Below are 27,344 nucleotides of genomic sequence, written 5' to 3' on the forward strand. Positions count from 1 at the left end.
TATGAGCCAGGTGCTGTTCTAGATACTGAAAATACAAAAATAATCTAAATAGACACTAGACAGATAATTATCAGATTTCTAGCTTTTGTAACTGAGTGGATATTGATACCATGTAGTGATTTATGGAAGCAAAGTAGGTTGGAGAAGGATGATAAATTTGAGACATGTTAAGTTTGAGGTGCTTGTAGGACATCCAAGTGACAATATTTGTTAGGCAGTTGGATGTATGAGCTGATAGTCATATGTGACATGTAAAGCCTCTAGGAATATCCTGCAGAAAGTTTAATCATGTTGACACTGAACTAGCAGTCTTAAACTTTTTCCTGTAAAGGGCCATTTAGTAAATATTTTCAGCTTCGTAGGCTACAGAATCTGTTCCAAATACTCAGCTCTGCCATTGGACTGGAAAGGCAGTTGTGTTCCAATAAAACTTTACAAAAACAGGTCCCAGGCTGGATTTGGCCCATGGATTATAGTTGGCTGATCTCTGCCCTAGACATTTAGACAAAATGCAACATTTTCAACTTCGGAAAGCCTATGCAAACTGATCTTCAACTATCTGAACTAAAAATAAAATTCCCAAACTTCAGTCTCATTGAAACATTTTTATAAGCCATTTTTAAACCAAACCAATGCCTATTTCAGCATATATGTTCATTAAATATTTATGAAGTGAATGAAGTACTGCTGTGTTCACATTTACTTAAAAACATTTCTGTGATACGTACAGGTCGCTGTAGTCTTCTGCCAGTTGTAAATAACTCGGGTGCCATTTGTAATTCATGGAAACTGGATCCTGCAACTCTTCGTTTTCCTTTGAAAGGCCTTTTGCCATATGATAAGGTATGTTGCTAAATATAATGACACTTTTAGTCCATCTGACAGTCTTCAACCTAGATTGTGTGTGATGCTAAATTGTTGCTTCATAATCTGAAGAAGTAAATATTTAATGAAAGATAGCTTATAGTTTATCATTTTATTCTAGTATCCAAATATACCCTGTGGTTGATGCTATTGTGGGTGTTTATGCTCCAGTGGTCCACCTCTGGCAAGGTATTTGGAGGTGGGAAACTGAAATTTTAAATTGATTCCTTGATTAAGTCCCCACATTTTAAAAGTGGTAGAGCTTTTCAATGTGAACTCAGTCTGATTCCAGAATCTACACTCTTAACACCTGTGCTATCAAGTTATTTGTCCTTCCAAATTTGGAAATAGTGTTTTTGTTTACACTTGTAAACCAGTATTTAGAAACTGTCTTCATTCTTCTTAGATTACATTTCTGAACAGAAAATTACTTCATTACAATGATACTTAAGACTAATGTGACTATATTTGAAGTCACATTTCTAAGTTTAACCCTAAAGGGAAGAGGGTATGCTTTTTCAAATCACTGAAATTTTGATATACCCTGTAAGGGGCACCAGTCCTTCTAAATTGTTGCATTAGTGAGCAGTCTTGCTGACTGGACTGATAATTTTTTGGGCCTAGTTACTCTTTTTACAACTATATCTGCATGGTCAACTCTTGCTATAAGAACGTCTTCGTAAAACAGTCACTTTGGTTATTCTGTTTTAAAATGCCTGAGGAATTCTTTAAAATTAGCACATTGAAGTGAATGTTTATGTACTCGACCCCTTTCCCAGACATTTTACTGTTAAAATGAAGAAAGAAACAGTAAACAAAGACATTCTGGTAGATGGGGTGAATAGAGAGGGATCACTGGCTGATAGGAATGAATTTAAAAGAAAAAAAAAAGAAATTTAATGCCATAACTGTTTCTAAGGTTTTTACATCATAGTTACAATAGCACAGTCTTTTAAAGATTATCTTAAAAATAGGTATATAAAGTGATTTTTTTTTCTTTCTATCTGTCCATCCACCTAAGGGGACATTTAAAAACATCCAGCTAACCTTATGCAGGCTGTACTTGAGGTCTGTAAGAAGAAAAACTTTCATTAACTCTATCAAAATGTTATGTCCCCAGCAACACAGAAATGAAAACGATGTGCTCTAGAAAGCCATTAGATGACTTAGAAACCATCTAGCATCATGGAAGAGTTAAAATAAACTAGAATGAAATCCTTCTAAATTAATCTATTTAATAAACATAAATTAATATTTTTAAATTAATATATTTTAAGTATGGGCAGGCAAAATTAACAAATATAAATAGGCTTATCGCTGTTTCATCTACTTCTGAAAAAGTTGATACGCTTTAAGCTAAAAAGCTGTTTTTGAATCTTATTAGGAAAATAGGGAATTGATTGGTCTATATTCAAGACATTGAATAAACATTCAGCCTGTCATTTGGAAAACTCTGAAAAAGATTTTGTTTTTAATGTCGCTTTCTAGTATTATTTTTTGTTTGATTATTTGTTTCTTAAATCAGGCTCTCACTCTCTCACCCAGGCTGGAGTATAGTAGCATGATCACAGCTCACCACACCCTCAACCTTTGGGACTCAGGTGACCTTCCCCACCTCAGCCTCCTGAGTAGCTGAGACTACAGGCGTATGCCATCATGCCCGGCTAGTTTTTTGTATTTTTTGTAGCGATGGGGTTTTGCCATATTGCCCAGGCTGGCCTCAAACTCATGGGCTCAAGAGATCTTCCCAACTCGGCCTCCCAAAGTGCTGGGATTACAGGCATGAGCCACTATGCCCGGCCTAGTACTATTTATTATAAACTGAATTTGACTATCATAAATTATATACTTACATGCCTAGAAAGACTTCTAGAAAATTGACTTGTTAAGTTTTAACAGAAAGGAAGCAAAGATATTATTAATAATGCTTCTTTATGCCTAGGAAACATGATCACCTAGGACAAAATCTATATAAATTGACATTAGTGAGATGCTAAAATTTAAAAAATTTAAACCTTCTGCGTTTTCAGTTAAAGTATAGTGGAAAGTACACTGGGGAAGGGGGATTGGAAGGTCTGGTTCTAGTGTTACCTTTATTGTTACCCTCTGTATGACCTTGGGGCAAGCCGCTTCATCTCAGGTGTCAAATGAGGCAAATAAGGGGTGGGAACAGATGAACTGTAAGCACTAAAATCCTATGATTTTTTTCCCACTAGATACTGCCTACTCTGTGAAGGTAACAAGTGCCTTTAGAGGATTTTTAAATCTCATTTCTAATAATTTGGATTAATGTTGACATTGATCTTGAAGCAATGATTTTCTTATTTTCTTTAAAGGATCTCTTTGAACCACAGACTGCTTTGTTGAGATATGTATTGGAGCAGCCTTATTCCAGGGATATGGTCTGCAATATGCTAGGTTTAAATAAGCAGGTACTGTACTATGCTGGAAACCTAGTAAATTCTGCATAGAATCTGCACTATTCTTTTCTCTTTTCTTTGCTATAGCTAACTGAGCAAAACAGTTAAAGACTACTTAGTGACTTTTAAAAATATACATGGTTTTTTAAACAATGTATTATTCCTACCATTTATAGATTACTTTAAGAATGTTTAAATTTAAAAAGAAAAATTTTTTAAATTGGTTTATTTTGCATTGCTTTTTTTTCTATAAGGCCAGTTTCAAGTATACCTTTTGCCAGAGAAACCTACACATGACTTAACCATAATTTTTGACTTTTTTTTGTTGTTTGGGTGTCTGTTTTTATATAACCCTTGGTATCTTCAGCGTGGCCTTCTTGCTGACTTTTTTTTTTTTTTTTTTTTTTTTGGTGTGTGTTTGCTTGTTTTTGGTGGTTTAACATGTGGGAGGGTTTGTGCTGACTCTGGGTTCCTTGAGGCTGGCCTCATAGTCACTGTTTTGTCTTTTCTTTTTTTCTTCCTTTATTTTTGTTCTGTCCTGTCTTGTCCTGCCCATCCTCCAATGCTCTAGACCTTGAACATTGCTCAGGTATGTTCACAACCTTACTGTTGTATTGTGACTAACGATACGCTGGCCGCTTTGTAGCCACTGATTCCATTTAGAGAATACGTGTATGGTCGGGGCTTGAAATTGGCAGGACCATGCTGAGACCAAGGCCACTAAAAAACGATTTCTTCTTGGGATATGAGAGTTATTTTTGGTGGATTGTTTTTGTTTTTGTTTTTTTGGTGTTTGTTTTTTTTAATATTCTTTTTTTTTTCCTTTTTTCTTTTTTTTTTTTTTTTTGGTAACAAAGAGACAACACCTGGCACTCAATGAAGCCTGTCACTTTTTGATGGTTTATTTTTCCTTCCCACTCCATTTACTTTTTCCTACTTTAGGGCTAAAGCTAGCCTGGTGGAATTTTCAGAGATGGAAAGATTTATGGTGGCCTTTATCTTTCCAGACTACTAAAACAAATAAAGAAAAATAACAACAACAGAAATACTTATGTTGCTTTGCCTTAAAACAAAAACAAATTAAAAACAACACAAAAAAGAGAAAAAAGGCACTTTAGTAGAGATATGCTGCTTTTAAAAGTTGGAGTGGTAAACTTTACACAGGAAAGGCTTTTTTGGAAACATGGGGATTGACTAAGAAATGTCAGACTCTTAGGTGACCCCACACCTGCTTGACAAACACCCTTCTTTGTCAGTCTTTGCCAGAAGTGCCTTCCTCCTAGAGTGAGCTCCTCTCAACTGACGCTCACCTGCGGTGGGAGAAAAACACTATGGCCAAACTTTATAAATCAAACTCTTATACAGTCCCAAGTCTGTTCCAGGACTTTTCACCTTTGATATTTTAAACAAAATAGTGGTTCCAATTATTTTTGTTAAAAATTTTTGAGCCCAACATATTAAAATAGACCAGCTTTTTGATTTTAAAAAGACGTTCTTGTCTAGGTTATATAAAATAGCGTTACTGTTTGCAATACTATAGTGAAGGTTGTGCCAGTGCTTCCATTTATAAAGCCCTATTTTTAAGGACATATAGCTTGGCCATAAAACTTGCTCAGTGTTGAAACTTTGCATGCCAAACCTCACCCTAGTAGCAGTATCTCTTTTATTATTTTAAGTTTTTCTTCTGAAAAATCTGCCAAGTTTCCTTGTTTGGACAAGCTTTTGTACATGTGAAACTGAAACTGCTTCACACTAGAGTATCTGACAGTTACCTCATATAATCTGTCAATTTAACATCTTAAATACCAAGTCATTAATTCTGATCAACTTTCATTGAATTAGAGGTAAGTATTCAGTTAACTTTGAAAGAATGCTTCATGCTATGTTTTAAAAGTAATTTTTACAGTGAATCTTAAGTCATACTTGACTCAATTTTTTTACAGTTTGGTGGATAAATGTACCCATGGTCATTTGAGCTGCAAATACCTTCCCCCAGATATCCTTAGCTATCCTAAGCTTTTTTCCTTTGGGGGCGGGCAGCTCTTCTCAAACTAGAAATTGACGAAACAATTGAGAGTATTTCTGATCTGATCATTTTGATAACAAGTTTCAACCTAAAAAGTTTATGACTAAGACATAAATCCATAAAAAATAAAGTTTATAATGGAAATGCTGACAGAACATTATTAGTATTGGTACCACTGTAGTGTAAACATTGTCAAAAATTCACAATTCATCAGTAATCGTTTTCATAGAAAACTCTTTAGTTAAGGGTTGTGTAGATAGAAGACAATATGCTCAGTTGACATGATATTTTTACCTACTGGAAAGTAGACTAGAAAACGAGAACACACAGGATAAGAAGCATATGATTAAAGATAACCAAATCATCGTATTACATCTTTTATCATTACAGAACTGCATCCTACACTATACTTTCTTGTGCTTTCTCTAGCAATGTGATAATTTACTCATAGCTTTTGAAACCTTAAGAGCTGTTCACATTACATTTTCCAGTAGGAATTGGGTTATATTTTATGCTATTATTGGTTTCAGCAAGTCATAAATAGCCCAGTTCCGTGACCGGCAAGATGGAGCGTTAGACTTCAACTCACAGTGGAAAAATCTTGTTTTCTATGTGCTTACACAAGTTTGTATTCTTTCTGCTGAATAAAAGCACTGTAAAACAGATACACTCCTCAGCCTCTTACATGGTGGTGTATCAACCTTGGCTACTATGAGACAGTGAAGTATTCATCATTCATTTGATCTTATGTTAATCAGTAAGTTTCTCTTTGAAATTATTCTGATTTTTGGTAACTTTCTCGGTTAAAGCAGTGAATATGATTTTGAAAGAGAAAATGACATTGAAAGGAATTTTTCTTCCCAACTTCTCCTGAGTAGATATTATTTTAAAATTGATTTACATCACTGAAATAATTTAAAATTAATTTAAGCTCACCTAAGTACAGTATGTTAAAATTTTGCTGCAAAAGCATTATGAGAACTGTACATGAAAAGTGTCAAGTACTACTCAATATAGGATATGAGATGCTAAGACTGAAAAGCGCTATCATTTGCCATTTGAAATAGTGCTGGGAAGGAATCGGGCATAGGTCAAGGGTTAATATTAATGTTTCTATTAATGTCATTTGCCTAATTTTTAGCTTTTATCAAAGCTGAAAATTTTAAATGAAGTTTCAGTATAGTTTGGGCTACTAGGTAGAAATAGAATTGTTAAAATATTGAATTTAAATAGTCTTAAAACAGGTTTTAACTAAGTAGACATATAGTTATGATGTACATTAACAGATTTAACTTTATATGTCAGTATTTTGAAGACTTAAATTTACCAAAGCTTTCACAAAACAAGATGTGAACAGTTACAGGCATAGCATCCATTGGCTTATGAAATAATCTTAGCCTAGTGATTGACAGTTAACTTTTATTTATAGATTCTGAAACTGCTTTACAAATGTTTGTTCCACTTTGTAAAACCATCTGCTATGTAGTAGAGAGTCTTAATTTTAATGTGCCTGTCTTTAAATAATTGAAAACTAAAGCAGTTTATTATTCTGAAGTAGCAGTACAGATCATTTTGTAGCTCAGACTTTTTTTTTTTTTGATATTACCAAAATTTACAGATAAAGCAACATATTTAAGCTGTCTTTAAACTTGATTTGAGAAATATCCTTGGCTTTAACTAAAGACACCTGGGAAATCTGTAGGTAATCCTGATAGCTCTGCTGCTACATTCAGGTACTGGAGCATTAGGTACTGCAGAGATTCCTGACTGACTTAATTTTTGACAGAAAAGTTAAGGGTCATGGCACGTGTTGAAAGACCATCAGCTTTAACTGTAAATTTCCTAGTTCTTGCTTTGTCAAAATCGTAATATTTTTGCTTTCCTTTTAAAATCATTAACTGTATGACAGTCACTACATGCCTAAAAATATGTAGGGGAAAATCCAGTTTTTTTCTTAAATAGCTAATACTGAAAAGGGAAACTCCAAAATGACTCAGGTGCTAAAAACCAATTTTATTTAGTTTGCTCTTTTTTCCTAAAGCAGATTGATGGAAGACCATTATGGATGGAGAAATAGATGACAAATTGGTCAGTTTCCAAACTGGAAGCAAATTCCCATCACTAGTGAAAAATTCCTACTGGAAATCCTGGCTTTACTTCTTTTCACAATTTTTTCTGACTCTGTATACTTTGAATGATCTCACTCTAAATTTGTGTTGTCTGACACATTTCTTAGGTTGTTGGTGGTTGGCAGAACTAGTGAATTTCAAGCCCTGTACACAGTAGTTTTGCATGCTGATTTAAGAAATAGTCTGTAGTGTTGTCTGTTGCACTTTGCTCTGCTTCATAATGATAATTACATTTGGAGGAAAAGTATTGTAGTCTCAACTGGTGGTGTTAATATTGCTATTTGTAAACCTGTAATGTGGTTGAACTGTGGTCATGGCATTGTGTTTTTGGAAAAAATATGAAACAACCATTGATGCTTATCATTTGGATAGATGTTTGTTTTATTTGCATGCTTTAAGAAACTGCAGCTATATTGGAGCTTTACAAGTTTGGAGCTGGCAAAGAGCATGCAAAAGAGGGGATGCTATTCATTATGTCTTGTTTATTTCCAAATTTGTCCCCATTTTGCATTTTTTCCCTAAATTTGAAAAAATCATATCCCTTTTTCATGGCAAAAGACTGATAATCACACCTAAAGTTTAGGGGGAAAGAGCTGTATTAGTAATTGTATTCACTAGAAGGGCTTCCAACTGCCTGCTACTAAGTCATATAGCATATTTATAAAGGAAATATGAAAATGGCTTAAACATGGCTTAACATATTTCTTTTGGTAAAAGTATATTTTTTAAATCACTTTTAAAAGCACAGATCTTTTTGCCTCTAGAAAGGGAAGCTGCATTCTCATTTTTAGTGTTTAAAATGAATTCTTTTTCTTGTTTTAGATTTTAAAGTGGTCTAATTTAAAATTAAAGCTGCATTATGTTTGGCTTCCAAGAAGGAAGAGCAGAGATCAATTTTTTTCCGCTTGTGGAAGAAGTTTCCATTTCAGTGTCAGGACCAGTACCACACATTGAAAACAGATGTTGAATAATCTGGTAGCTATTTAGATATACCTCTGTATATAAAGTTAGTGTAAACTTATAGGGGTTACTTTAAAATAAAGAGATTCACATACCTGCTTTATTTGTTCTGTCACAATATTTGCTCCCTGTAAATCCAGGGTTTTCATCTTTCGACTTAGATTGCAAAATTAATACTGCTATCCCTGTTTCATATGCTTTAAAATGTTATCTTTTTCCAAAGGATAAATAACAGAATTTTCTACGATGCATTGCCCTTTGTCAAATTGAAAGAATAATGTCCATAGTGGAAGTCAAAGTTAATGGGAAGTCTGTTTTGTAGGAAACCTCAAAAAAATTTTTTGAAACTTATCCTGTATGATAATAGAACATGATGCAGCTTTAATAGACTAAATCTAACCTTAACTTCTTAAGTTCAACTTCATTCCATGCTTCTCAGCCTCTTGTTACAATTAATGCTCATTAACTGGTAACTTCTGAAACTAACCGAGAGGCTTTTGGAATACTGTATTTAATCTCTGCCCTACAGCACAAACAGCGCTGCCCTGTGCTGGAGGACCAGTTGGTGGATCTGGTTGTTTATGCCATGGAGCGATCTGAGACCGAGGAGAAGTTTGACGATGGGGGAACAAGCCAACTCCTGTGGCAGCATCTCTCAAGTCAGCTCATTTTCTTTGTGCTTTTCCAGTTTGCAAGTTTTCCACATATGGTGCTTTCTCTTCATCAGAAGGTATGTACTAAATCTTTTGGTCGGAATGACTTCACCTGTTGATTACTGGATTTTAGACTGCTATGGGCATTCCCCAGTAATTTTAGAACTTGCAGAAGTTCTGAGCCCTAATTTCTGTCCTGTTCACTGCTTTTATAGTTTCTTAACTTTTTACTTTCTTGTCACTGTAAAAACAGGATTCATTCATCCTATGTATTCCCAGTGCAGGCACCAGCGGATACAAGATGAAAAGACACTGTAATATCCTCAAGAAGCACCTTACTAAAGGAGGAGATATTTTATATATACACACAACACACAAACAGTATGATTATATCTTAATAGTTATTATAATGAAAGCACATTTTCCTGCAATACAAATAGAAGGGAATAGTCTCTAAGGTTGCAGTGAGCCGAGATCACACCACTGCACTCCAGCCTTGGTGACAGAGCAAGACTCCGTGTCAAAAAAAAAGGAATAGTCTCTATCAGAGATATCAGGGATGGCTGTATCAAAGAGATCTTTAAGCTAACACCTGAAGGACAAACAGAAACTTGCTAAGAGAAAAAGAAAAGTGTTTCCTACCTATAAGACCATCATTTAGAAAGGGATAGAGATATGTGAGAACTAGAAATAAAAATATGAAGGGGAAATGGTTGGTGAGATAAGGAAGGTGGGAAAGCAAGGGCAGACATGGAGAACTTTAAATGGCCATGTGCCTGTTCTAAGGAGTTTAGATTTTGTTTTGGAGGCAATGCAGAGGAGAATGGCATCATCATATGCAAGTTGGAAAAATGCTAATGTCCACATGGAGAAAGTGGGTGGTGTAGCGATGGACAGGTACAAAGCCAGAGGCAAGGAAATTAGTGAGAGATACTGCAGTGGGCTAGGTGCTAAAGGTCTAAACCAGGACAGAAAGGAGGAGCCAGAGATGGGGGGTACTGAAGTGGAATAGGACTAGGTGACTGACAGTGAATAGAGGGAGTAGCAGGAGTCTAGGCTTGCTCAGTGGTTCCTACTCTGGGAATGAATAGAAGGGAGGACGATGAATCCAAAAAAGGAAGACAAGTGGAAGACTTAAGTTTGTGGGAAAAGTCGTTTTTTGTCAAAAATTTTAGACATATTGAATGGGAATAAAATAAATGTTTTATATAACATCTCCACAGCATGGATTATCTTGGGGAAAATTTTGCGTAAATATTGTTAAAATCCTTTTAACCACCTTCTCCCAGAAATCACCATTAGTTTCTGTTTAATGTACAGAAAACCGGCCGGAGCGGGGGCGTGGGGGGTGGCTCACTCCTGTAATCCCAGCACTTTAGGAGGCCGAGGCCAGTGGATCTTTTAAGTTCAGGAGTTGGAGACCCTCCTGGGTAACATGACAAGACCCCATCTCTATCCTTATTCTAAAAAGATATAAATAAATAAATAAGAAACAAAATGTACAGAAAACCAGGAAGCATTTTATGATAACCAGTCCATGATAATTTCAAATTAAAAAAAAATCCTTTTGGTATGATAGAGTATTCCCCAGGTTTTGATGAGATTTTTTAAATAAGAATTATTCCATATTAAACTTGATTCTCATGCACACATGATCAACTTGACTATGTTCTAAAACTGCATTTTTTTATATGCATAGTTGTTTGGGGGAGCAGGAAGTAAGCATATATATAATACTAAAATAATTTAGCAGGTTTTGCATGGTGTGTCTTGAATTGAGACTAAGTAATTACTAAGTACCAAAGTTAAATGCTGACTTTCTGAGAGCAAGAACCAGGGTTTCTCTTTAAAAACAACAACAACAAAAAATAATAAAAACTTTCTATATTCATCTCTTTAAGTAGCCGTGTATACATGTATATTTAAACATTTTTTATAGTTAGCAGGGCGAGGACTGATTAAAGGCAGAGATCATCTTATGTGGGTTCTCCTGCAATTCATTTCTGGAAGTATTCAGAAAAATGCACTAGCTGATTTTCTCCCCGTGATGAAGCTCTTCGACTTGCTATACCCAGAAAAAGAAGTAAGCTTTACTGAGTAACTATTCATAACAACGTGATGAGTAAATTATGTCTGATTTATGTTTAAGGATTTTAGTGTGATTTTGTGTATTTCTAAAGTTTATGCTAAATCACAGTTGAGTATTAGGTGTAGCAAGCTCTTTCTCTACATTCTAGGTAGGTCTGCAGTTTTAGAAATCACAAAAACTGTTTTAATCTATAAACATCATTGAATGGCCAGATAACAGTCTCTATTAATAGCTATTTTTTCTTTGGCAGTTGAGCCTCAGTATGTCCCCTGGGTGTTTTATCATGTAAGATATTTGAGTAAAATGTGATGTATTTTGGTGTTTGCCATTTTCTAGAAGTACTTTATTATGAATTGTTGTTGTTGTTGAGATGGAGTTTCACTCTTGCACCCAGGCTGGCGTGCAGTGGTGTGATCTCAGCTCACTGCAACCTCCACCTCCTGGGTTCAAGTAATTCTCCTGCCTCAACCTCCCGAGTAGCTGGGATTACAGGCACATGCCACCATGCCTGACTAATTTTTGTATTTTTAGTAGAGATAGGGTTTCGCTGTGTTGGCCAGGCTGGTCTTGAACTCCTGACCTTAGGTGATCTGCCCAGAAAATTTTAAGATGAAACAAGACTATTTCTTGATGATGGATATAACATGGTGGGGTTATAGTAACCCCACCATGCACTAGCTGTAACCCCACCATATTATACCCATCATCAAGAAATACTCTTGTTTCATCTTTCCTCTTTATCTTTTTTGTTAAAGTTGGGCAATTTTCAAGCAAATTCCAGACACCCATATCATTTTATCCATTAATAGTCAATATGTTTAATGATAATCATTTAGGTTGCATATTTCTTAGATTTTTATATGTTATTAAAAATTATTATGAGACTTTTAAAAAGTCTTTTTAGTTACATGTATCACATTTAGTAAGATTTCATGATGATGTGTTTTAATTTTTAAAAAGTGAAAATTAAAAAATTATTTTTATTTGAGAATGCTCTGCGATAGTAGGAAAAGCTTGACAAAGCACCTGTGAATTTGTGTTACTTTAAGTAAAAACATATACCAAATAAAGCATCTTGTAATAATTTCAAAATTGTGTGGCTGTTAGACCTTCTGATTTGTATTATTGAATTATCGGGGCTAAAGTAAGATATGATATGCTAAAAAGAGTTGTTAGAAATTGATTACTAAAATACACATAATTATTTAATTCTTCTCTTTCTTCTATTGTGTTATTTTTCAAATTGTTATTTTTCAGTATATTCCAGTTCCTGATATTAACAAACCCCAGTCAACCCATGCCTTTGCAATGACTTGTATTTGGATTCATCTCAATAGAAAAGCTCAAAATGACAACTCCAAGCTACAGATTCCAATACCTCATTCCTTAAGACTTCACCATGAGTAAGTTATTTGCTGCTTGATACTTATTTTTCTTATTTAATTAATAGCGGATTGTAGACTAATATTGGTCTCGGTGTTTGTGTGAAATTTGGAAATCTCCCCTACCCACTATAGGTAAGGGCAAATACTTGAGATATATGTCATAGCAAGAGAATCTGACCAGCACCTATATCAGGAAACAGCTACAAGATTAGCCTTGCTTTTATGTATAGATTTAAAAAAAAAATTTTTCAAGGCTGATCTTCAGTTGTATATGTTATACTTTAAAGTTATTAATATAATGAAAGCATATCAAGTTTTACAAATGTAAAAATGTTTCAGAATTTCTCAAGTGCTTGGAACTTGAGCATGAGCTGACTGAGATATTCATCTGTGGGCTGCCAGGATTGATTGAGCTGATCTGGCTGGCATGCCCCTTAATATCTCTTCCAAAGTTGTGATGACTCAAAGAAGATACCATTCTTAGATAGTATTGTATTGTATTGTAGTCAAGGGTGCTAGGAATAGCCTAACTTCCCACCTAGAACTTCTGAAAAGGACTGCCACATCTCTTCATAGGATATGGCAGGGGAGTCAGACTTGATATTTCATTTGGTTTTCATTTTATGAGATACCCCTTAACCACCTTTTCAAAGTGATATCTGTAATGAAGACATTGTTGTGTTTATACAGACAGATAATAAGTAGAAACCTGGTTCATAGACTTGTGAGTTATTTCTTCAGTCTCTGAAACTTAGCCTAATATGGTGGCTGTATATGTAGTGCATACTTAACAGATACCCATTAATTGTTTATTTAAAATTATTTTTCGGCCGGGCGCGGTGGCTCAAGCCTGTAATCCCAGCACTTTGGGAGGCCGAGACGGGCGGATCACGAGGTCAGGAGATCGAGACCATCCTGGCTAACACGGTGAAACCCCGTCTCTACTAAAAATACAAAAAACTAGCCGGGCGAGGTGGCGGGCGCCTGTAGTCCCAGCTACTTGGGAGGCTGAGGCAGGAGAATGGCGTAAACCCAGGAGGCGGAGCTTGCAGTGAGCTGAGATCTGGCCACTGCACTCCGGTCCGGGCGACAGAGCGAGACTCCGCCTCAAAAAAAAAAAAAAAAAATTATTTTTCTTCTGAAACACTACCCCAACTTCTATGTGTATTCCCACTATACATTTCACACAGAAACTCTAATACGTATAGGAACAAAGATAGCATTAATAAATAATTGCATAAAATTGAACTTTTAAAAAAATACAAATTAACATTATGGAAGTAATTTTCATTTTTTCTTTTTGATGGAACATGAATTTTTAGGTTCCTGCAGCAGAGTCTGAGAAATAAAAGTTTACAGATGAATGACTATAAGATTGCTCTGTTGTGTAATGCATACTCTACAAATTCAGAATGTTTTACATTACCCATGGGAGCTCTGGTAGAAACTATTTATGGAAATGGAATTATGAGGATACCTCTCCCTGGAACAAACTGTATGGCTTCAGGATCTATTACCCCCTTACCTATGAACCTCCTGGATTCACTGACAGTTCATGCCAAAATGAGGTATGTTCTTTTTATTAGTTTGGTTCCATGTCAGGGAATTGATATGAGTATAGTAGAAACCTTTATTTCATGATTTTATGTGTAATTTTTCATAGTCAGGTACATTTAGGAAAAAAAAAAATAGCTTTATTTTATTACAAAAGTAAATATTTTTTATTATAGGAATTCTAGGATAAACAAACCCAAAGAAAGTAATTGTCATAATCTCTCCATGAGAGATAAGCATTATAAAAATTTTTTGCACTTTTTTTTTCATTTTTTGTAGATGGTTAAGAAGGAGGACTAGTGTAGCTAGAGCTTCCAACATTTTTGAGAAGGGCTAGAAATCCAGATTTTTTATTACTAGTCTTTCAGCCTTTAAGTAATTGGCTCAAATTTAAAACAACCACCGTATAGGCCAAAGAGAATTTGTCTGTGGGCCTCCAAGTGGAGCATCAGTTCTAGAGCTATGCTCTTTTTCACATGGTAACCATTGTGATAGAATTACACATGTGCTTCACTTGCATGTATAACAGATTTGAGCAAAGCCCCATTAGAACCTAACATTTCGGTCTTAGCAGTGATATATTAAAGTAAATCTGTGACAGAAGTTATTTAATTTCCCAAATGTATTTTGATGCATCATTTGAGTGACCAAAATCTCTCAAGCTTGCTCTTATAAGTTGAACCCAAAGTTTGTTTTCCCATGAGCAGGGGGATCCGTATGCATATTAAAAGCACCATGGAAACCGGAATGAGTCTCAGGTTGTGCAGTGCATCCTTACCAAGTGTCCTGCACAGCTTAAACACATTAAATGAATCAACTTCATTTGAATCATTTAAGTTCAAATTATACTAAGTTACTTCTAAGTAGAGTAGCCCCTATGTTTATGTCAAAAATATGGATTTTTATTTTCTTCCCTTTTTTTCTCCTCAGCCTTATTCACAGCATTGCAACCAGGGTGATAAAACTTGCTCATGCAAAGTCCAGTGTGGCCTTGGCTCCAGCCCTAGTGGAAACTTACAGTCGTTTATTGGTCTATATGGAAATAGAGTCTTTGGGCATCAAAGGATTTATCAGTAAGACAGGACTTTCTGGTGTTTATTAACCCATTTATTAACTCTAAAGGTACTTTTCTAGGTCCTGGGGACACAGCAGAGAACAAGTCACCACCATGATGGAGCTTATGGAAGGGGACGTTAAATAAATGAAATATATAATATGTCAGGTGATACATGTTACAGAGAAAAATAAAGCAAAAAGGAATAGGAAGTTTGAGGGTGGGAGGGGGGGTTTGTTGCATTTTTAACTGAAGTGGTAAGAAAAGGTTAATGTGCTAGGTGCCTGGGGTGTGATAAGCTGGATAGACCTGGTCCCTGTCCTCATGCAAATGGATTCTGCCTGAGGCAGTAATGCTGTCCTCCAGTGCATACAAAAGGCTGACTGGCAATAAAGAAGGAATTTTCTTAGATTGCAGAAGATACATTATAATATCTGTTATTTATTATGTAGTTCTAAAATGGTAGATACTTTCTAATACAAAAGTGTTTTTCTGATTCATCGTAATTCCAGCTTTTCATGAATACAGCATAGTTTTAATTTTAACCATAGTAAGGCTTCTTAGATAACTGATTGTTGAATAAAACTTTCTTGGAGGTAGGAGGAAACAAGGGCAGGTGTAGTACAGTTTTTTTGTATTAAAAAGTGAACTTCATACTTCAAAAGGTATGGAACATTAACTGTCTAAAAATAAAAGATACCAGAATTGAGAAGATTAATGCTTTTTCATATCTTGTCTCATTTTATTTTTCCAGATAAACGTGATTATCACTTGCCAAGTCCCAGGAAAAAAAAATTGATACTATAGTTAGGATCTGAATTTTTCCTTACTGTTAAAGTAGAAAATAAGAAAATATGGAGAATATATATGTGTGTGCGTGTGTATTTTCGCAATCAAATCTTTATATTTTACTCAATGTGACTTTCTTCAATTACCTTTTAATGCATAGCCTTTAATAATGGGTACCTTAAATTGTCTTTTTCCTCCAGGTCAGCTTTTGCCAACTGTTTTCAAATCACATGCATGGGGGATCTTACATACACTCCTTGAGATGTTTAGCTACCGGATGCATCATATTCAGCCTCATTACCGAGTTCAGCTCCTGAGTCATCTTCATACTTTGGCTGCAGTTGCACAAACAAACCAGAACCAGCTCCATCTTTGGTGAGCTCTTTGAAGATCATCTTTCCTTAAGATTTACTAGCACCTTTCTTGGAGATGAGGTTCTTAATCCTTTGCCTTACAGTTTTTTTTATTTTTTAATTCATCTGTCATAAAACTTCTCTGCTTCTAAAGTACTTTGTTTCCAGTATAGGAGCAGAGTCCAGCTTTTTAAGTAGAAACTGATTAAGATAGTTGAGTCCTTGCTTCAGGATCTTTGGACTGAGAATTAGTACTTCCAGGGTGTTTATTATTATGTTGTAACTTAGCCCTTTAGAATGCTGTTTTTAAGTATACTTCAGATTATGGTTAAAGTATCATGTCACGTTGATTTTGCTTTAAATTAAAATATATTTTAGATAGAAAAATATCATTTTTGAAATGCAGTATCTCCAGGTGAAATTTTTTAGTCCTATAGGCGACAGGCTATCTTTTTCAAGTGTGTAAAAATGTCACGATTTTCACTATAAAATTGGACACATTAGGTTTTTTAAACAAATTAAGCAACATTTATTCTCACACAAAAGTGTTTTTTTAATTAAAGAAGGGATAGTCATATAGATTGCATATTTTTCCATTGTAATTAACCTTAGAATTAGATTTAACTCCATAATTCTGAAATTTTTTTACATTTCTTTTTATTCTCCCACTTTTCAGTGTTGAGAGCACTGCTCTCAGGCTTATAACAGCATTAGGTAGTTCAGAGGTACAACCGCAGTTTACACGCTTCCTTAGTGATCCCAAAACAGTGCTCTCAGCAGAATCTGAAGAACTGAACCGAGCCTTGATATTGACCTTGGCTAGAGCAACTCATGTAACAGGTACAGTGACTATGTGACTACAAACAAACAAAAACAGACGAATTAAAGTGTGCCATGATTCTACTAATTACTATGGGTATAACATACTAAAAAGATACTTTTCATTTGTTCAAAAAAAGCCAGTTGTTTTGATATCTTCACTATTTCATTCATTTATGGAAGCTCTTTTGTGTAACATCATTCTATTAATAACTGGGTTGAGCATCAGTTTTCAGCTATCTTCCATGATTTTAAAGTAGTAATTCTTTAAGCTTTTTGGTCTCAAGACTGCTTTACACTCTTAAAATTGAAATTCCCCTGGCCGGGCGCGGTGGCTCAAGCCTGTAATCCCAGCACTTTGGGAGGCCGAGACGGGCGGATCACGAGGTCAGGAGATCGAGACCATCCTGGCTAACACGGTGAAACCCCGTCTCTACTAAAAAATACAAAAAAACTAGCCGGGCGAGGTGGCGGGCGCCTGTAGTCCCAGCTACTCGGGAGGCTGAGGCAGGAGAATGGCGTAAACCCAGGAGGCGGAGCTTGCAGTGAGCTGAGGTCCGGCCACTGCACTCCAGACTGGGCGAGAGAGCGAGACTCCGTCTCAAAAAAAAAAAAATAAATAAAATAAAATAAAATTGAAATTCCCAAAGAGTTTCTGTTTATATGGATTATATCTATGGATATTTATTCCATTAAATAGTAAAGTTTAAAAATATTTAGTAATTTGTTTTTAAATAGTAATAATAAACATTACATGTTAGCATATGATGTTATGAAAAAAAGTATATTTTCTAAAGTAAAACTTTAGTGAGAAGAGGTGCCATTGTTTTACATTTTTGCTTCTCTAATATCTGATGTAAAGGAAGACATAGTTTGGATTCTCATCTGCTTAGACATTTAATCCATTGAAGTTTGAGTTGAAGTGAGTGAAAAATGTGGCCTCACACAGATGAGATTAGAAAGAGAGGAGTATTTTAATAGCCTTTTCAGATCGTTGTGAATGTTCTTTGACATCCCATGGAAAAATGAGAGTTGCTTAAAGGTTAGTTGCAATGTGGAATCCAAAACCCTATCAGTGAACTTCACGTACTTTGTTACATTGTAATCTGTACATCCGTTTTGTACATTTAGTGGATTTTTAAATCCATGCATGTTTTATAACTTCATGAGTTATTCATTTTGAAAATATTGGTTCACTGAGTTACGTAGATCTAGCAAATGTTGACATTTTGTTATACAGTATCAGAAAATTACATTTGTTAATATCACTGCAAAGTTTATTAGAAAAATCTAAGTTTTAGAATGCTGTCATGTCATGGTGGTAGATACAGGTTTTCCAAAATTTCCATTTTTACTTAAAAGGTCAAATTTTATCATTGGTAAAGGTTACTATCATTTGTTTTCCTTGAAGTAACAAGCTCATTTTGTTAATTTTCAAGAAAATGTCTGCTAAATACTTAAGTCTACTAACTATAGTTTTCTGTCAGACGTTCCTTGAAGTAAAATTGGAATTCAAAAAAAAAAATGCAGCTGATTTAACTCAGTAGTCAGTCAGTCACACAAGTGTTTTTCCTCAAGACACCCATCAAACTTTGGAACACTAGGCATATGCTTCCCATTTTGTTAAATATGATATTGAAAATAAGTGTCGAGATTGACACTGGCACTTTTCTTTCACTGAGTGCATGTGGTGGAGAATACAAAGCCTTTTCATCTAGTTTGGCACCACTGTTTGATTTGTGCTTAGGACCAGCAGTTTTACCACCGTTGCTTTTGCACCGTCAGTGCTCATATCTAGTAAAAAAGCCAGTGATATCTTTTTATTATTATTTGACCTCACTGAATCTTTGAAGGGCTACTGGGGAGTCCCCCAGAGGTCTGAAGACCACACTTTAGAACTGATGTTTTAAAGAGACAGTTATTGATTTTAGCAACCTCAAATATGTTTATGTAAATTATGTTGTTTTATGTAAAGAACCCTCTTCAATTCTGAGATTATACATGCATTATGTAATTATTTCACTCACCAAAAAAGACATCTTTCTTTATTCTGTTCCCTTGGCCAAATAAAGTACTACTAAATCAGTGTCAAAATAAATGAACAGTAGTGGTGGACCTGTACCATTATCACTGGTACTCTGTAACCTCAAAAAAAGAGATTCCAAATGTCTTTTGTCATCTTTTCATAAATTGTTCGCATATTTTCTAATGTGATCATCCAGATCCCTCATAAACTAAGCAAATTTACGTTCTAAGCTGAATATGACTAGTTAAGCAATGAATGCACTACAGTGAAATTCTCAGTGTACTTAATTATTATTTTTGCTATAATCTTTTATGAGTTGTGGATATAATCACTTATATCTGGATTACATCTATTTGTTTATGTTTAGATTTTTTTACAGGCTCTGACTCAATTCAGGGAACTTGGTGTAAAGACATACTTCAGACCATCATGAGTTTCACTCCTCATAATTGGGCTTCACACACCCTGAGCTGTTTTCCAGGCCCACTACAGGTAATTTGGTCTTGAATTACTTATTGAATACACATGAAATCCTTCTTCCCATTCACAGTGGTGTTCTAGAGTGAGTCTTGGTGACATCTGAATAAAATTAGCTTTTATTTATTTTAAAAATTATTTAGGGGCTGGGCATGGTAGCACATGCCTCTAGTCCTAACTGCTTGAGAGGCTGAGGCAAGGGGGATGACTTGAGCCCAGGAATTTAAGGTTACAGGGTACTATGGTCACACCACTGCACCACATCCTGGGTGACAGAGCCAGCCCCTATCTCTAGAAAAAAAAAAAATGTCGTTACTTCCAAAATCTCTCAAGTTGTTCTGTGTCCTACTCTGGGACTGGGCATGTTTCTAAAAATTTAATTTTTGTGGTTTCACCTTAGTTAACAGTTTTAAGGGAAGGAAGAGTAGGAAGAGGAAAAAAAGTGAAAAAAATTGAAAAAGAAAAAAATAGTTAATGGTTTCAGAATCTCATGAAAACTAACATAGTACCTGAAAATTTTTTGTCTCTCATAGAACTGAAATGGGGAGAAGTAAATGTAATGGAGCTTCACAGAGTGCATATATATGACACTTCACTGAATTTTTTTAATTCCAGAAAAACTGTAACCCTGGTTTTTCTAATAGGGAGAAACGCAAACGTCATCTCTCTTCTCCTTTTCAGAAAAAATGTTAGGTATGATGAACGTCCATTTTTCGTAACTCCTGTTAGGGCTAGAGCATTTGCTTTTCAAATTTACCAAATCACCTGGAGGGCTTGCTAAGCTACAGATGACTGGGGCCCCAGCCACAGAGCTTCTGATTCAGTAAATCTGGGATAAGGTCTGAGAATTTTGCATTTCTTGTAAGACCAGATGATGCTGATACTGCTGGTGTTGGGACCACACTCTGAGAATCACTGGGCTAGTGCAGTGGATTTTCCTTAGAGACACTAACATAGGTAGCCAAAGGGTAGAGACATTTCGTTCTGTTTTTTCTTTTTAAGACTGGTGGAAGTATCAACAGATGATTGAAGAAGCTTTAAATTCAGGCTTGCTTATAATTTCAGTTTAGGAAATCTAGGAAAAGGAATCTTGGAGATAATCTAGTCAAGCTTATGTATTTTCCAGATACAGAAATTCAGGCCTTAATTGCTGAATTGCTCAAGGTCACCTAACGTTTATTAATGTCAGAATCAAGTCTAGAGCTGGTTATTAACTGCATATCCAGTGCTCTTTCTACTATAACCAATGAAATAAACTTCTGATCCTCTTTTTAGGCGTTCTTCAAACAAAATAATGTGCCTCAGGAAAGCCGTTTTAATCTGAAAAAAAATGTGGAGGAGGAGTATAGAAAGTGGAAGTCAATGAGCAATGAAAACGACATTATTACCCACTTCTCTATGCAGGGCTCCCCTCCTCTCTTTCTTTGTCTTCTCTGGAAAATGCTCTTGGAAACAGATCATATTAATCAAATTGGCTATAGGTAAGTCAAAAACCTAATTTGCATTCCATTTGGCAAATTGTTGTATCCATACAACAATGGAGTTTATGTTTTATTCTCTGCCTTCCAGAGTATTAGAGAGAATTGGAGCCAGGGCCTTGGTAGCCCATGTGAGGACATTTGCAGATTTTCTGGTATATGAGTTTTCTACATCAGCAGGGGGTCAGCAACTCAATAAATGCATTGAAATTCTTAATGACATGGTATGGAAGTATAACATTGTTACACTGGACAGATTAATTCTCTGCCTGGTAAGAATAAATATGTTTCTAAGCTTATTCTCTTTTAGATCAAGATGTATGACTAATATATCTTATGCCAATCTGCTCTATATTGCTTTGAAGGATTTAATGAATTTACACTATATCAAGCATTGCTGTCACTTCCCTAAAGAACTACAAATTTTCCAACTTCTTTTTTTGTTTTTGTTTTTTTGTTTCTTGAGACAAGGTCTCACTCTGTCGCCCAGTGCAGTGGCATGATCATGGCTCACTGCAGCCTCAATCTCCTGGGCTCAAGCAATCTCCTCCTGCCTCAGCCTCCTGAGTAGCTGGGACTACAGGCATATGCCACCATACCCACTTAATTTTTTTTTCTTTTTAACTTTTTTATAGAGATGGAGTTTCTCTATGTTGCCCAGGCTGGTCTCAAACTCCTGGACTGAAGCAGTCCTCCCTCCTCAGCTTCCCAAAGTGCTGAGATTACAGGCATGAGCTACTGCCTCCAGCCCCAATTTCCTTATTCATTCATTTAATAAGTACATACTGAATATCAACTGTGTTCTATGTATAGAAGGTATAGAGGTAAATAAGGTATAGAAGGTGTAGAAGATGTGGTCCTAGCCTTGTGATACTCTAAAAATATGAGCGATTAGACCCTAAGTACCCTAAGTTGATTCTCCAAAACTCCAGAACTCCCACTAGAGGCAGGTAGTAGCAGTAAGTCACTGTGTTTCTTTACAGAGTGCTAATATAACCATTTCTGTACACTTTGGTAGCAAACATTCCCCAAATGATTTTTTCTCTCCCTCTCTCTTGACTTTGGTGTCTATTTCTGGTAGATTTCTTTTTTTTTTTTTTTTTTGAGACAGAGTCTTGCTCTGTCACCCAGGTTGCATGATCTCAGCTCACTGCAAGCTGTGCCTCCCGGGTTCACATAGTTATCCTGCCTCAGCCTCCCAAGTAGCTGGGACTACAGGCGCCCACCACCATGCCTGGCTAATTTTTTGCATTTTTAGTAGAGATGGGGTTTCACCATGTTAGCCATGATGGTCTCGATCTCCTGACCTCATGATCTGCCCGCCTCGGCCTCCCAAAGTGCTGGGATTACAGACGTGAGCCACTGCGCCTAGCCTTTGGGTAGATTTTTTAAAAAGACACTGAGGTGGGCTGGAAAATGCTACGTTGAAAAAAATTCTATGGTGGTGATATTTGGAGTGGCATAGTTTAACGTTAACCCCTTAGCTGTGGAGCGTAGATATAAAAGTAGTTATTATATTTTAGGGGAAATAATGTAAGTCTATAAATTAATAAGACATCAGGATAAGGTGGAGGTGTAGAAAAAGTATTTCCAGGAAACAGAAATCTTATCTGCTTAAGATAGATTAAATTTTTAAAAATAAAGATGGACATCCCAGGCAGAAGGAATAGTAAGCCAAAATAGGCAAGAAAGGTCATATATGTTTGGGGAATACTGAACAGTTGGTTTGGGATAGACTAGACATCTAAGGAAATTATGGTAGTAAGATTTTACTTTGTTAAAATTTAGGCTTTCAAATAGCCCTCATGGTTTCGCACAGGTTGAACATTTTCATATAATTTTTCTGTTGTTCTTCAAAGGCCATGCGTAGTCATGAAGGAAATGAAGCCCAGGTTTGTTATTTCATAATTCAGTTGCTGTTACTCAAACCAAACGATTTTAGAAATCGAGTAAGTGACTTTGTGAAGGAAAATTCCCCAGAGCACTGGTTACAGAATGACTGGCACACCAAGCACATGAATTACCACAAGGTACTAGTTCTAATTAGTATTTAAAATAATACTTTTAAAACCATACTTGAGCATTTGATGAACTGATTTGACCGTTTTCTCTCTGGTTCTAATGTTTTTTCTCTGGTCTATATAGAAGTAAGTTAGCTCTGTAAACTTCTTCAAGGTTTGAGAATGTCTGTAACACTGAGAGTAAATTGAAACTGCAGTTTAGTGGACATAAGTACTTGTATAAAAAGAAGTGAAGTATAATGAAGTATAATTTAAAATGTTTCCTTGTAAAAACAAATCTAAATGTTTTCATGTTTAGCTCTTTTAAGAGAATTTTTTTAAAAAAATGCTCTAACCATTTATCATCTTCTCAATTCCACAGAAATATCCAGAGAAGTTGTATTTTGAGGGCCTTGCGGAACAGGTGGATCCTCCTGTACAAATCCAGTCTCCCTATCTGCCCATCTATTTTGGGAATGTGTGTCTTCGATTCCTTCCAGTATTTGATATAGTAATCCACAGATTTTTAGAGTTGCTTCCAGTATCCAAATCACTGGAGACTCTACTGGATCACCTAGGAGGCTTATATAAATTTCATGGTGAGCTTTTTCAAATTTTAATTTCATCTGATACCTCCATTATCAAAAGTGGGCTGGGCAGGACCAGATGGTAATAGTGGCTCTAAAGGTTTTATTTTAATTTTTTAAAATTGAAGTGTTTCGAGGATAAGTACTGTGGAGGGTGCCGTAAAGTATAAAATATACAACATAAAAATACAAACAAAAGTGTGAGTTCAGAACAGGGTGATGTTACTATAAACTAAACAGATTTTGGCAGCCTTCTTGGATGGGTAGGATTTGAACTATGTAGCAGCAGCAGGGAAAAGACAGCACATGAGCCAGAAGGGATCATTTGGGGGAATCATGGAGGAGATAAAATAAGGTACATTTGAAGAAAAATTGCTATGTTGGGTTGAATTGAAAATTCTTACCAGAGAGTTCTAGAAATAAGGTTGGAAAGACAGATTGTACCTAACTTAGGTCCCCTTGAATGCTAGGCTGATTTTATAATTGCAGATAATAATCAACTGGAAGTTATTGAGTATGATCATGGCATAGGAAACATTATTTCAGAAAGCTACATCCAGTTATAGTTGGCAGCAATCTTAGCAGGAAGCCATTTCAAGGACATGTCAAAAAGCTCAGTTGTGTGATTAGTATCTAAGCAACAATGGTTGCATTGAAAATGACAGAAAAGGGACAGATGGTCACAAAAGACGGAACAGGACTTGATTGGCTGATTTTAAGGAGAATATTGAAAGAAAAAGACAACTCTAAACTTGTAAGCATAGTAACTGGAGAGTGGCAGGGTCAGTGGTGGAAATGTGAAGGTCCTGGAGCAGCCACTGTGGGAACAAAGTGTTTGTCTGGCAGGCAGTCCTGCTTCATCTTTAATCTAAGATACCTTCCCTCAAAGCAGAAGTATGAATTGTGTGTTAACACGATAGAATAGGCATAAAGTTCAAGTGAGCATTCTTTTAAAAACATTTTTCTTTTCGATTAGGTAATAAACACACTTGGTGGGGAAGAGTATACAGTGAAAGGTAATTAGTCCCATCCTGACCTCCAGCTAGCCAGTTTCTTTTGGAGGCAGCCAATGTTACCAGTCTCTTGCCATCCCCTCTTAGATATCCTGGGTGGTTTTTTTGTTTGTTTGTTTTTAACACAAGTAAAATATAATACACATACTATTCTGTACCCTGTTTGTTTCAACTTTATCATGTATTAGCGTTGGTCATTTGTATTAGTACATAAAGAGCTGCCTCATACATGCCATAATTTACTTTATCAGTCCCCTGTTTTTGACCTTTTAGGCAGTTTTTCATCTTTTGCTAGTGTAAACAGGGCTGCAGTGACATCCCTTGTTGTATGTCAAGGGATTAAAATTTATGCAGGATAAATTTTCAGAAATGGAATTGCTTCCACTTAAATAAAAACAGATATAAATACAACTGTATATTACTAGAAGCATTCTGAGCCTTCTGCTTCTTCTCAGATTAAAATATTCATAGTATTCAATTGCCTAGCACGTGAATTTGTTTCATAATCTTCTCAGCTGTTTTCCAGTCATCTGGGAAGCAGTTGGTCAGTTTTTCACAGTTGTTAGTAACCAGTTAAACATTGTGGTGGTATGTTTTTTTCTTGGCAGATCGTCCAGTGACTTATCTGTATAATACTCTGCACTATTATGAAATGCACCTGAGAGACCGTGCATTTCTCAAACGAAAACTCGTCCATGCAATCATTGGCTCTCTCAAGGATAATCGACCGCAGGGCTGGTGTCTAAGTGACACTTACCTGAAGTGTGCGATGAATGCACGAGAGGAAAATCCTTGGGTTCCAGATGACACCTACTATTGCAGATTGATTGGCAGACTAGTCGATAATATCCTTTTTATTGTGATTTTACAGATTCTCCAGAAATAATGGTATTTTGATTTATGAGAACATATTTTTTCTTTTTAAAGTAATTTTTTATATATTTCAAAGTTTTAATTTTTTTTTTACTTTTTTGAGAGAGAGTCTCGCTCTGTCACCCAGGCTGGAGTGCTGTGGCTGGATCTCGGCTCACTGCAAGCTCCGCCTCCCGGGACTACAGGCGTCGCCACCTCGCCTGGCTAGTTTTTTTTTTTTTGTAGTTTTTAGTAGAGACGGGGTTTCACCGTGTTAGCCAGGATGGTCTCGATCTCCTGACCTCGTGATCCGCCCGTCTCGGCCTCCCAAAGTGCTGGGATTACAGGCTTGAGCCACCGCACCGGCCAGGTTTTAATTTTTTTAAGATCACTTCCATTTTCATCTCTGTAAAGGTTTGAAATCTTAAATTAGCAGCATCATACCAGATAGGCTGAAATTCTATTTAAAATTTTTATTTTAGAACTTGAGGATAAGTGGTAAAAAAAATTATATTTAAAAATAGACTTTATGGAGATTCGTTTCAAAGAAAAAATCTTATTCTTAAATACTATGTTTCATAGCACATGCATCTGTGTGCTGCTGGAGAACGTAGGATCTTGTTACTTTAAAAAAATTAATGTTTGTATTATAATAAATGATAAATTTTTCTTTATGGAAAAGGTATATTTTAGTGAAAATATACTTGTATGTTTATTTCTTCATTTTGATTTTATGTTTTCAGTTATTAGCACTCTATACTTAATGTCTATAACCATACCACTGTGTTACTAGGTAGAGAAATTCTACATAAATGAGCATGACTTATTTTCCTACACAAAGGAATTTATTTTCTGAAGCAACAGAATGACTCGTTATAAAATATTTTTCATTATTAATGTCTTATAACTATTAAAAGAAATAGGCTCATGAAACCTAGGTATACCTTGGTTGCATCTGTGGCTATTATGTCATTTATAAGAACCCACCTGTAAGACCAACCATTTATACCTGTGGTTAATCACATGGTTGCTTTAATACATTTCAATCATGTCAAACTCATTTGCATTTGGTTTGTATTTGCCTCTTAATCTCTCTAAGTGTAGATAAATCACTTCTTGGCAGCTCATAATCCAATAAATTGATAATCAGATGAGATATTCCAGTTGTTATTGCTTTAACTGTGTGTACCGATGGCTGGCAAATCTCCTGGTCCCTTTCCAAACTGTGACTGGAGATTCAATGAGTTTCCCAACCCAGCTGCCCACGCTCTCCATGTTACTTGTGTGGAGCTCATGGCCTTGGCAGTTTCAGGCAAAGAGGTTGGGAATGCCCTTCTAAATGTTGTCCTGAAAAGGTATGTATTCTGGTTCATGCAGGAAGATTTGTTGTTTATTTGTAAACAGAATGGTATTTTATTTGGAGTTTTAAGACAAACCTGTTGCCGAAAGGCTGATGCACGTTGGATGATGACTGTTTTCTGGTTCCAGATTTTGTCTTTGTGATATAGGAGTTATGGAATGTGCCCTGGACAGGATCCTAAGATCCGGGTTTGTTCCTACTTCTGCTTATTAATAGCAGTTTGATGTTTAGTATAGGCGTAATGTTAACTTGTCACTTAAAACAAGATTCTCTTCAATCTTGTTTTCAAGATTTCAAGATTCTTTTAAAAATTAGCATGAAGTATGGGATAATGATTGGGGAGGAAGTATTTTTAAAAAGACTTCTTGAGTTTTTATGCATATTACATTTTTATTCAATAAAAAATTCCCCATTGTTTTATTGAAATGGATTAGTTGTCGATCCTCTGAATTAGAT

General features: G+C 35.7%; 1 protein-coding gene across 6 annotated transcripts in view; it reads left to right on the forward strand.

Annotated features, from left to right (window-relative positions):
• The window catches only part of MED23 (mediator complex subunit 23), a 59,457-nt gene that overhangs the window by 8,644 nt on the left and 23,469 nt on the right, over positions 1-27,344 (forward strand). For 3 of the 6 annotated variants that reach the window (XM_011962166.1, XM_011962163.1, XM_011962162.1), the window contains exons 9-25: positions 731-843; positions 3,201-3,296; positions 3,856-3,873; positions 8,929-9,129; positions 10,992-11,135; positions 12,399-12,544; positions 13,849-14,094; positions 15,011-15,153; positions 16,124-16,298; positions 16,953-17,116; positions 19,489-19,613; positions 20,874-21,079; positions 21,168-21,348; positions 22,936-23,106; positions 23,459-23,675; positions 25,285-25,521; positions 26,718-26,883. In XM_011962166.1, coding sequence (XP_011817556.1) covers positions 731-843; positions 3,201-3,296; positions 3,856-3,873; positions 8,929-9,129; positions 10,992-11,135; positions 12,399-12,544; positions 13,849-14,094; positions 15,011-15,153; positions 16,124-16,298; positions 16,953-17,116; positions 19,489-19,613; positions 20,874-21,079; positions 21,168-21,348; positions 22,936-23,106; positions 23,459-23,675; positions 25,285-25,521; positions 26,718-26,883 — 2,749 coding nt within the window. The remainder of the gene's footprint in view (positions 1-730; positions 844-3,200; positions 3,297-3,855; positions 3,874-8,928; positions 9,130-10,991; positions 11,136-12,398; positions 12,545-13,848; positions 14,095-15,010; positions 15,154-16,123; positions 16,299-16,952; positions 17,117-19,488; positions 19,614-20,873; positions 21,080-21,167; positions 21,349-22,935; positions 23,107-23,458; positions 23,676-25,284; positions 25,522-26,717; positions 26,884-27,344) is intronic. The other 3 variants (XM_011962168.1, XM_011962167.1, XM_011962165.1) reach the window with 1 other exon arrangement.

Source organism: Colobus angolensis, unplaced genomic scaffold (assembly GCF_000951035.1).
Source record: "Colobus angolensis palliatus isolate OR3802 unplaced genomic scaffold, Cang.pa_1.0 Scaffold58, whole genome shotgun sequence".
In the NCBI taxonomy this organism is placed as follows: domain Eukaryota; kingdom Metazoa; phylum Chordata; class Mammalia; order Primates; family Cercopithecidae; genus Colobus; species Colobus angolensis.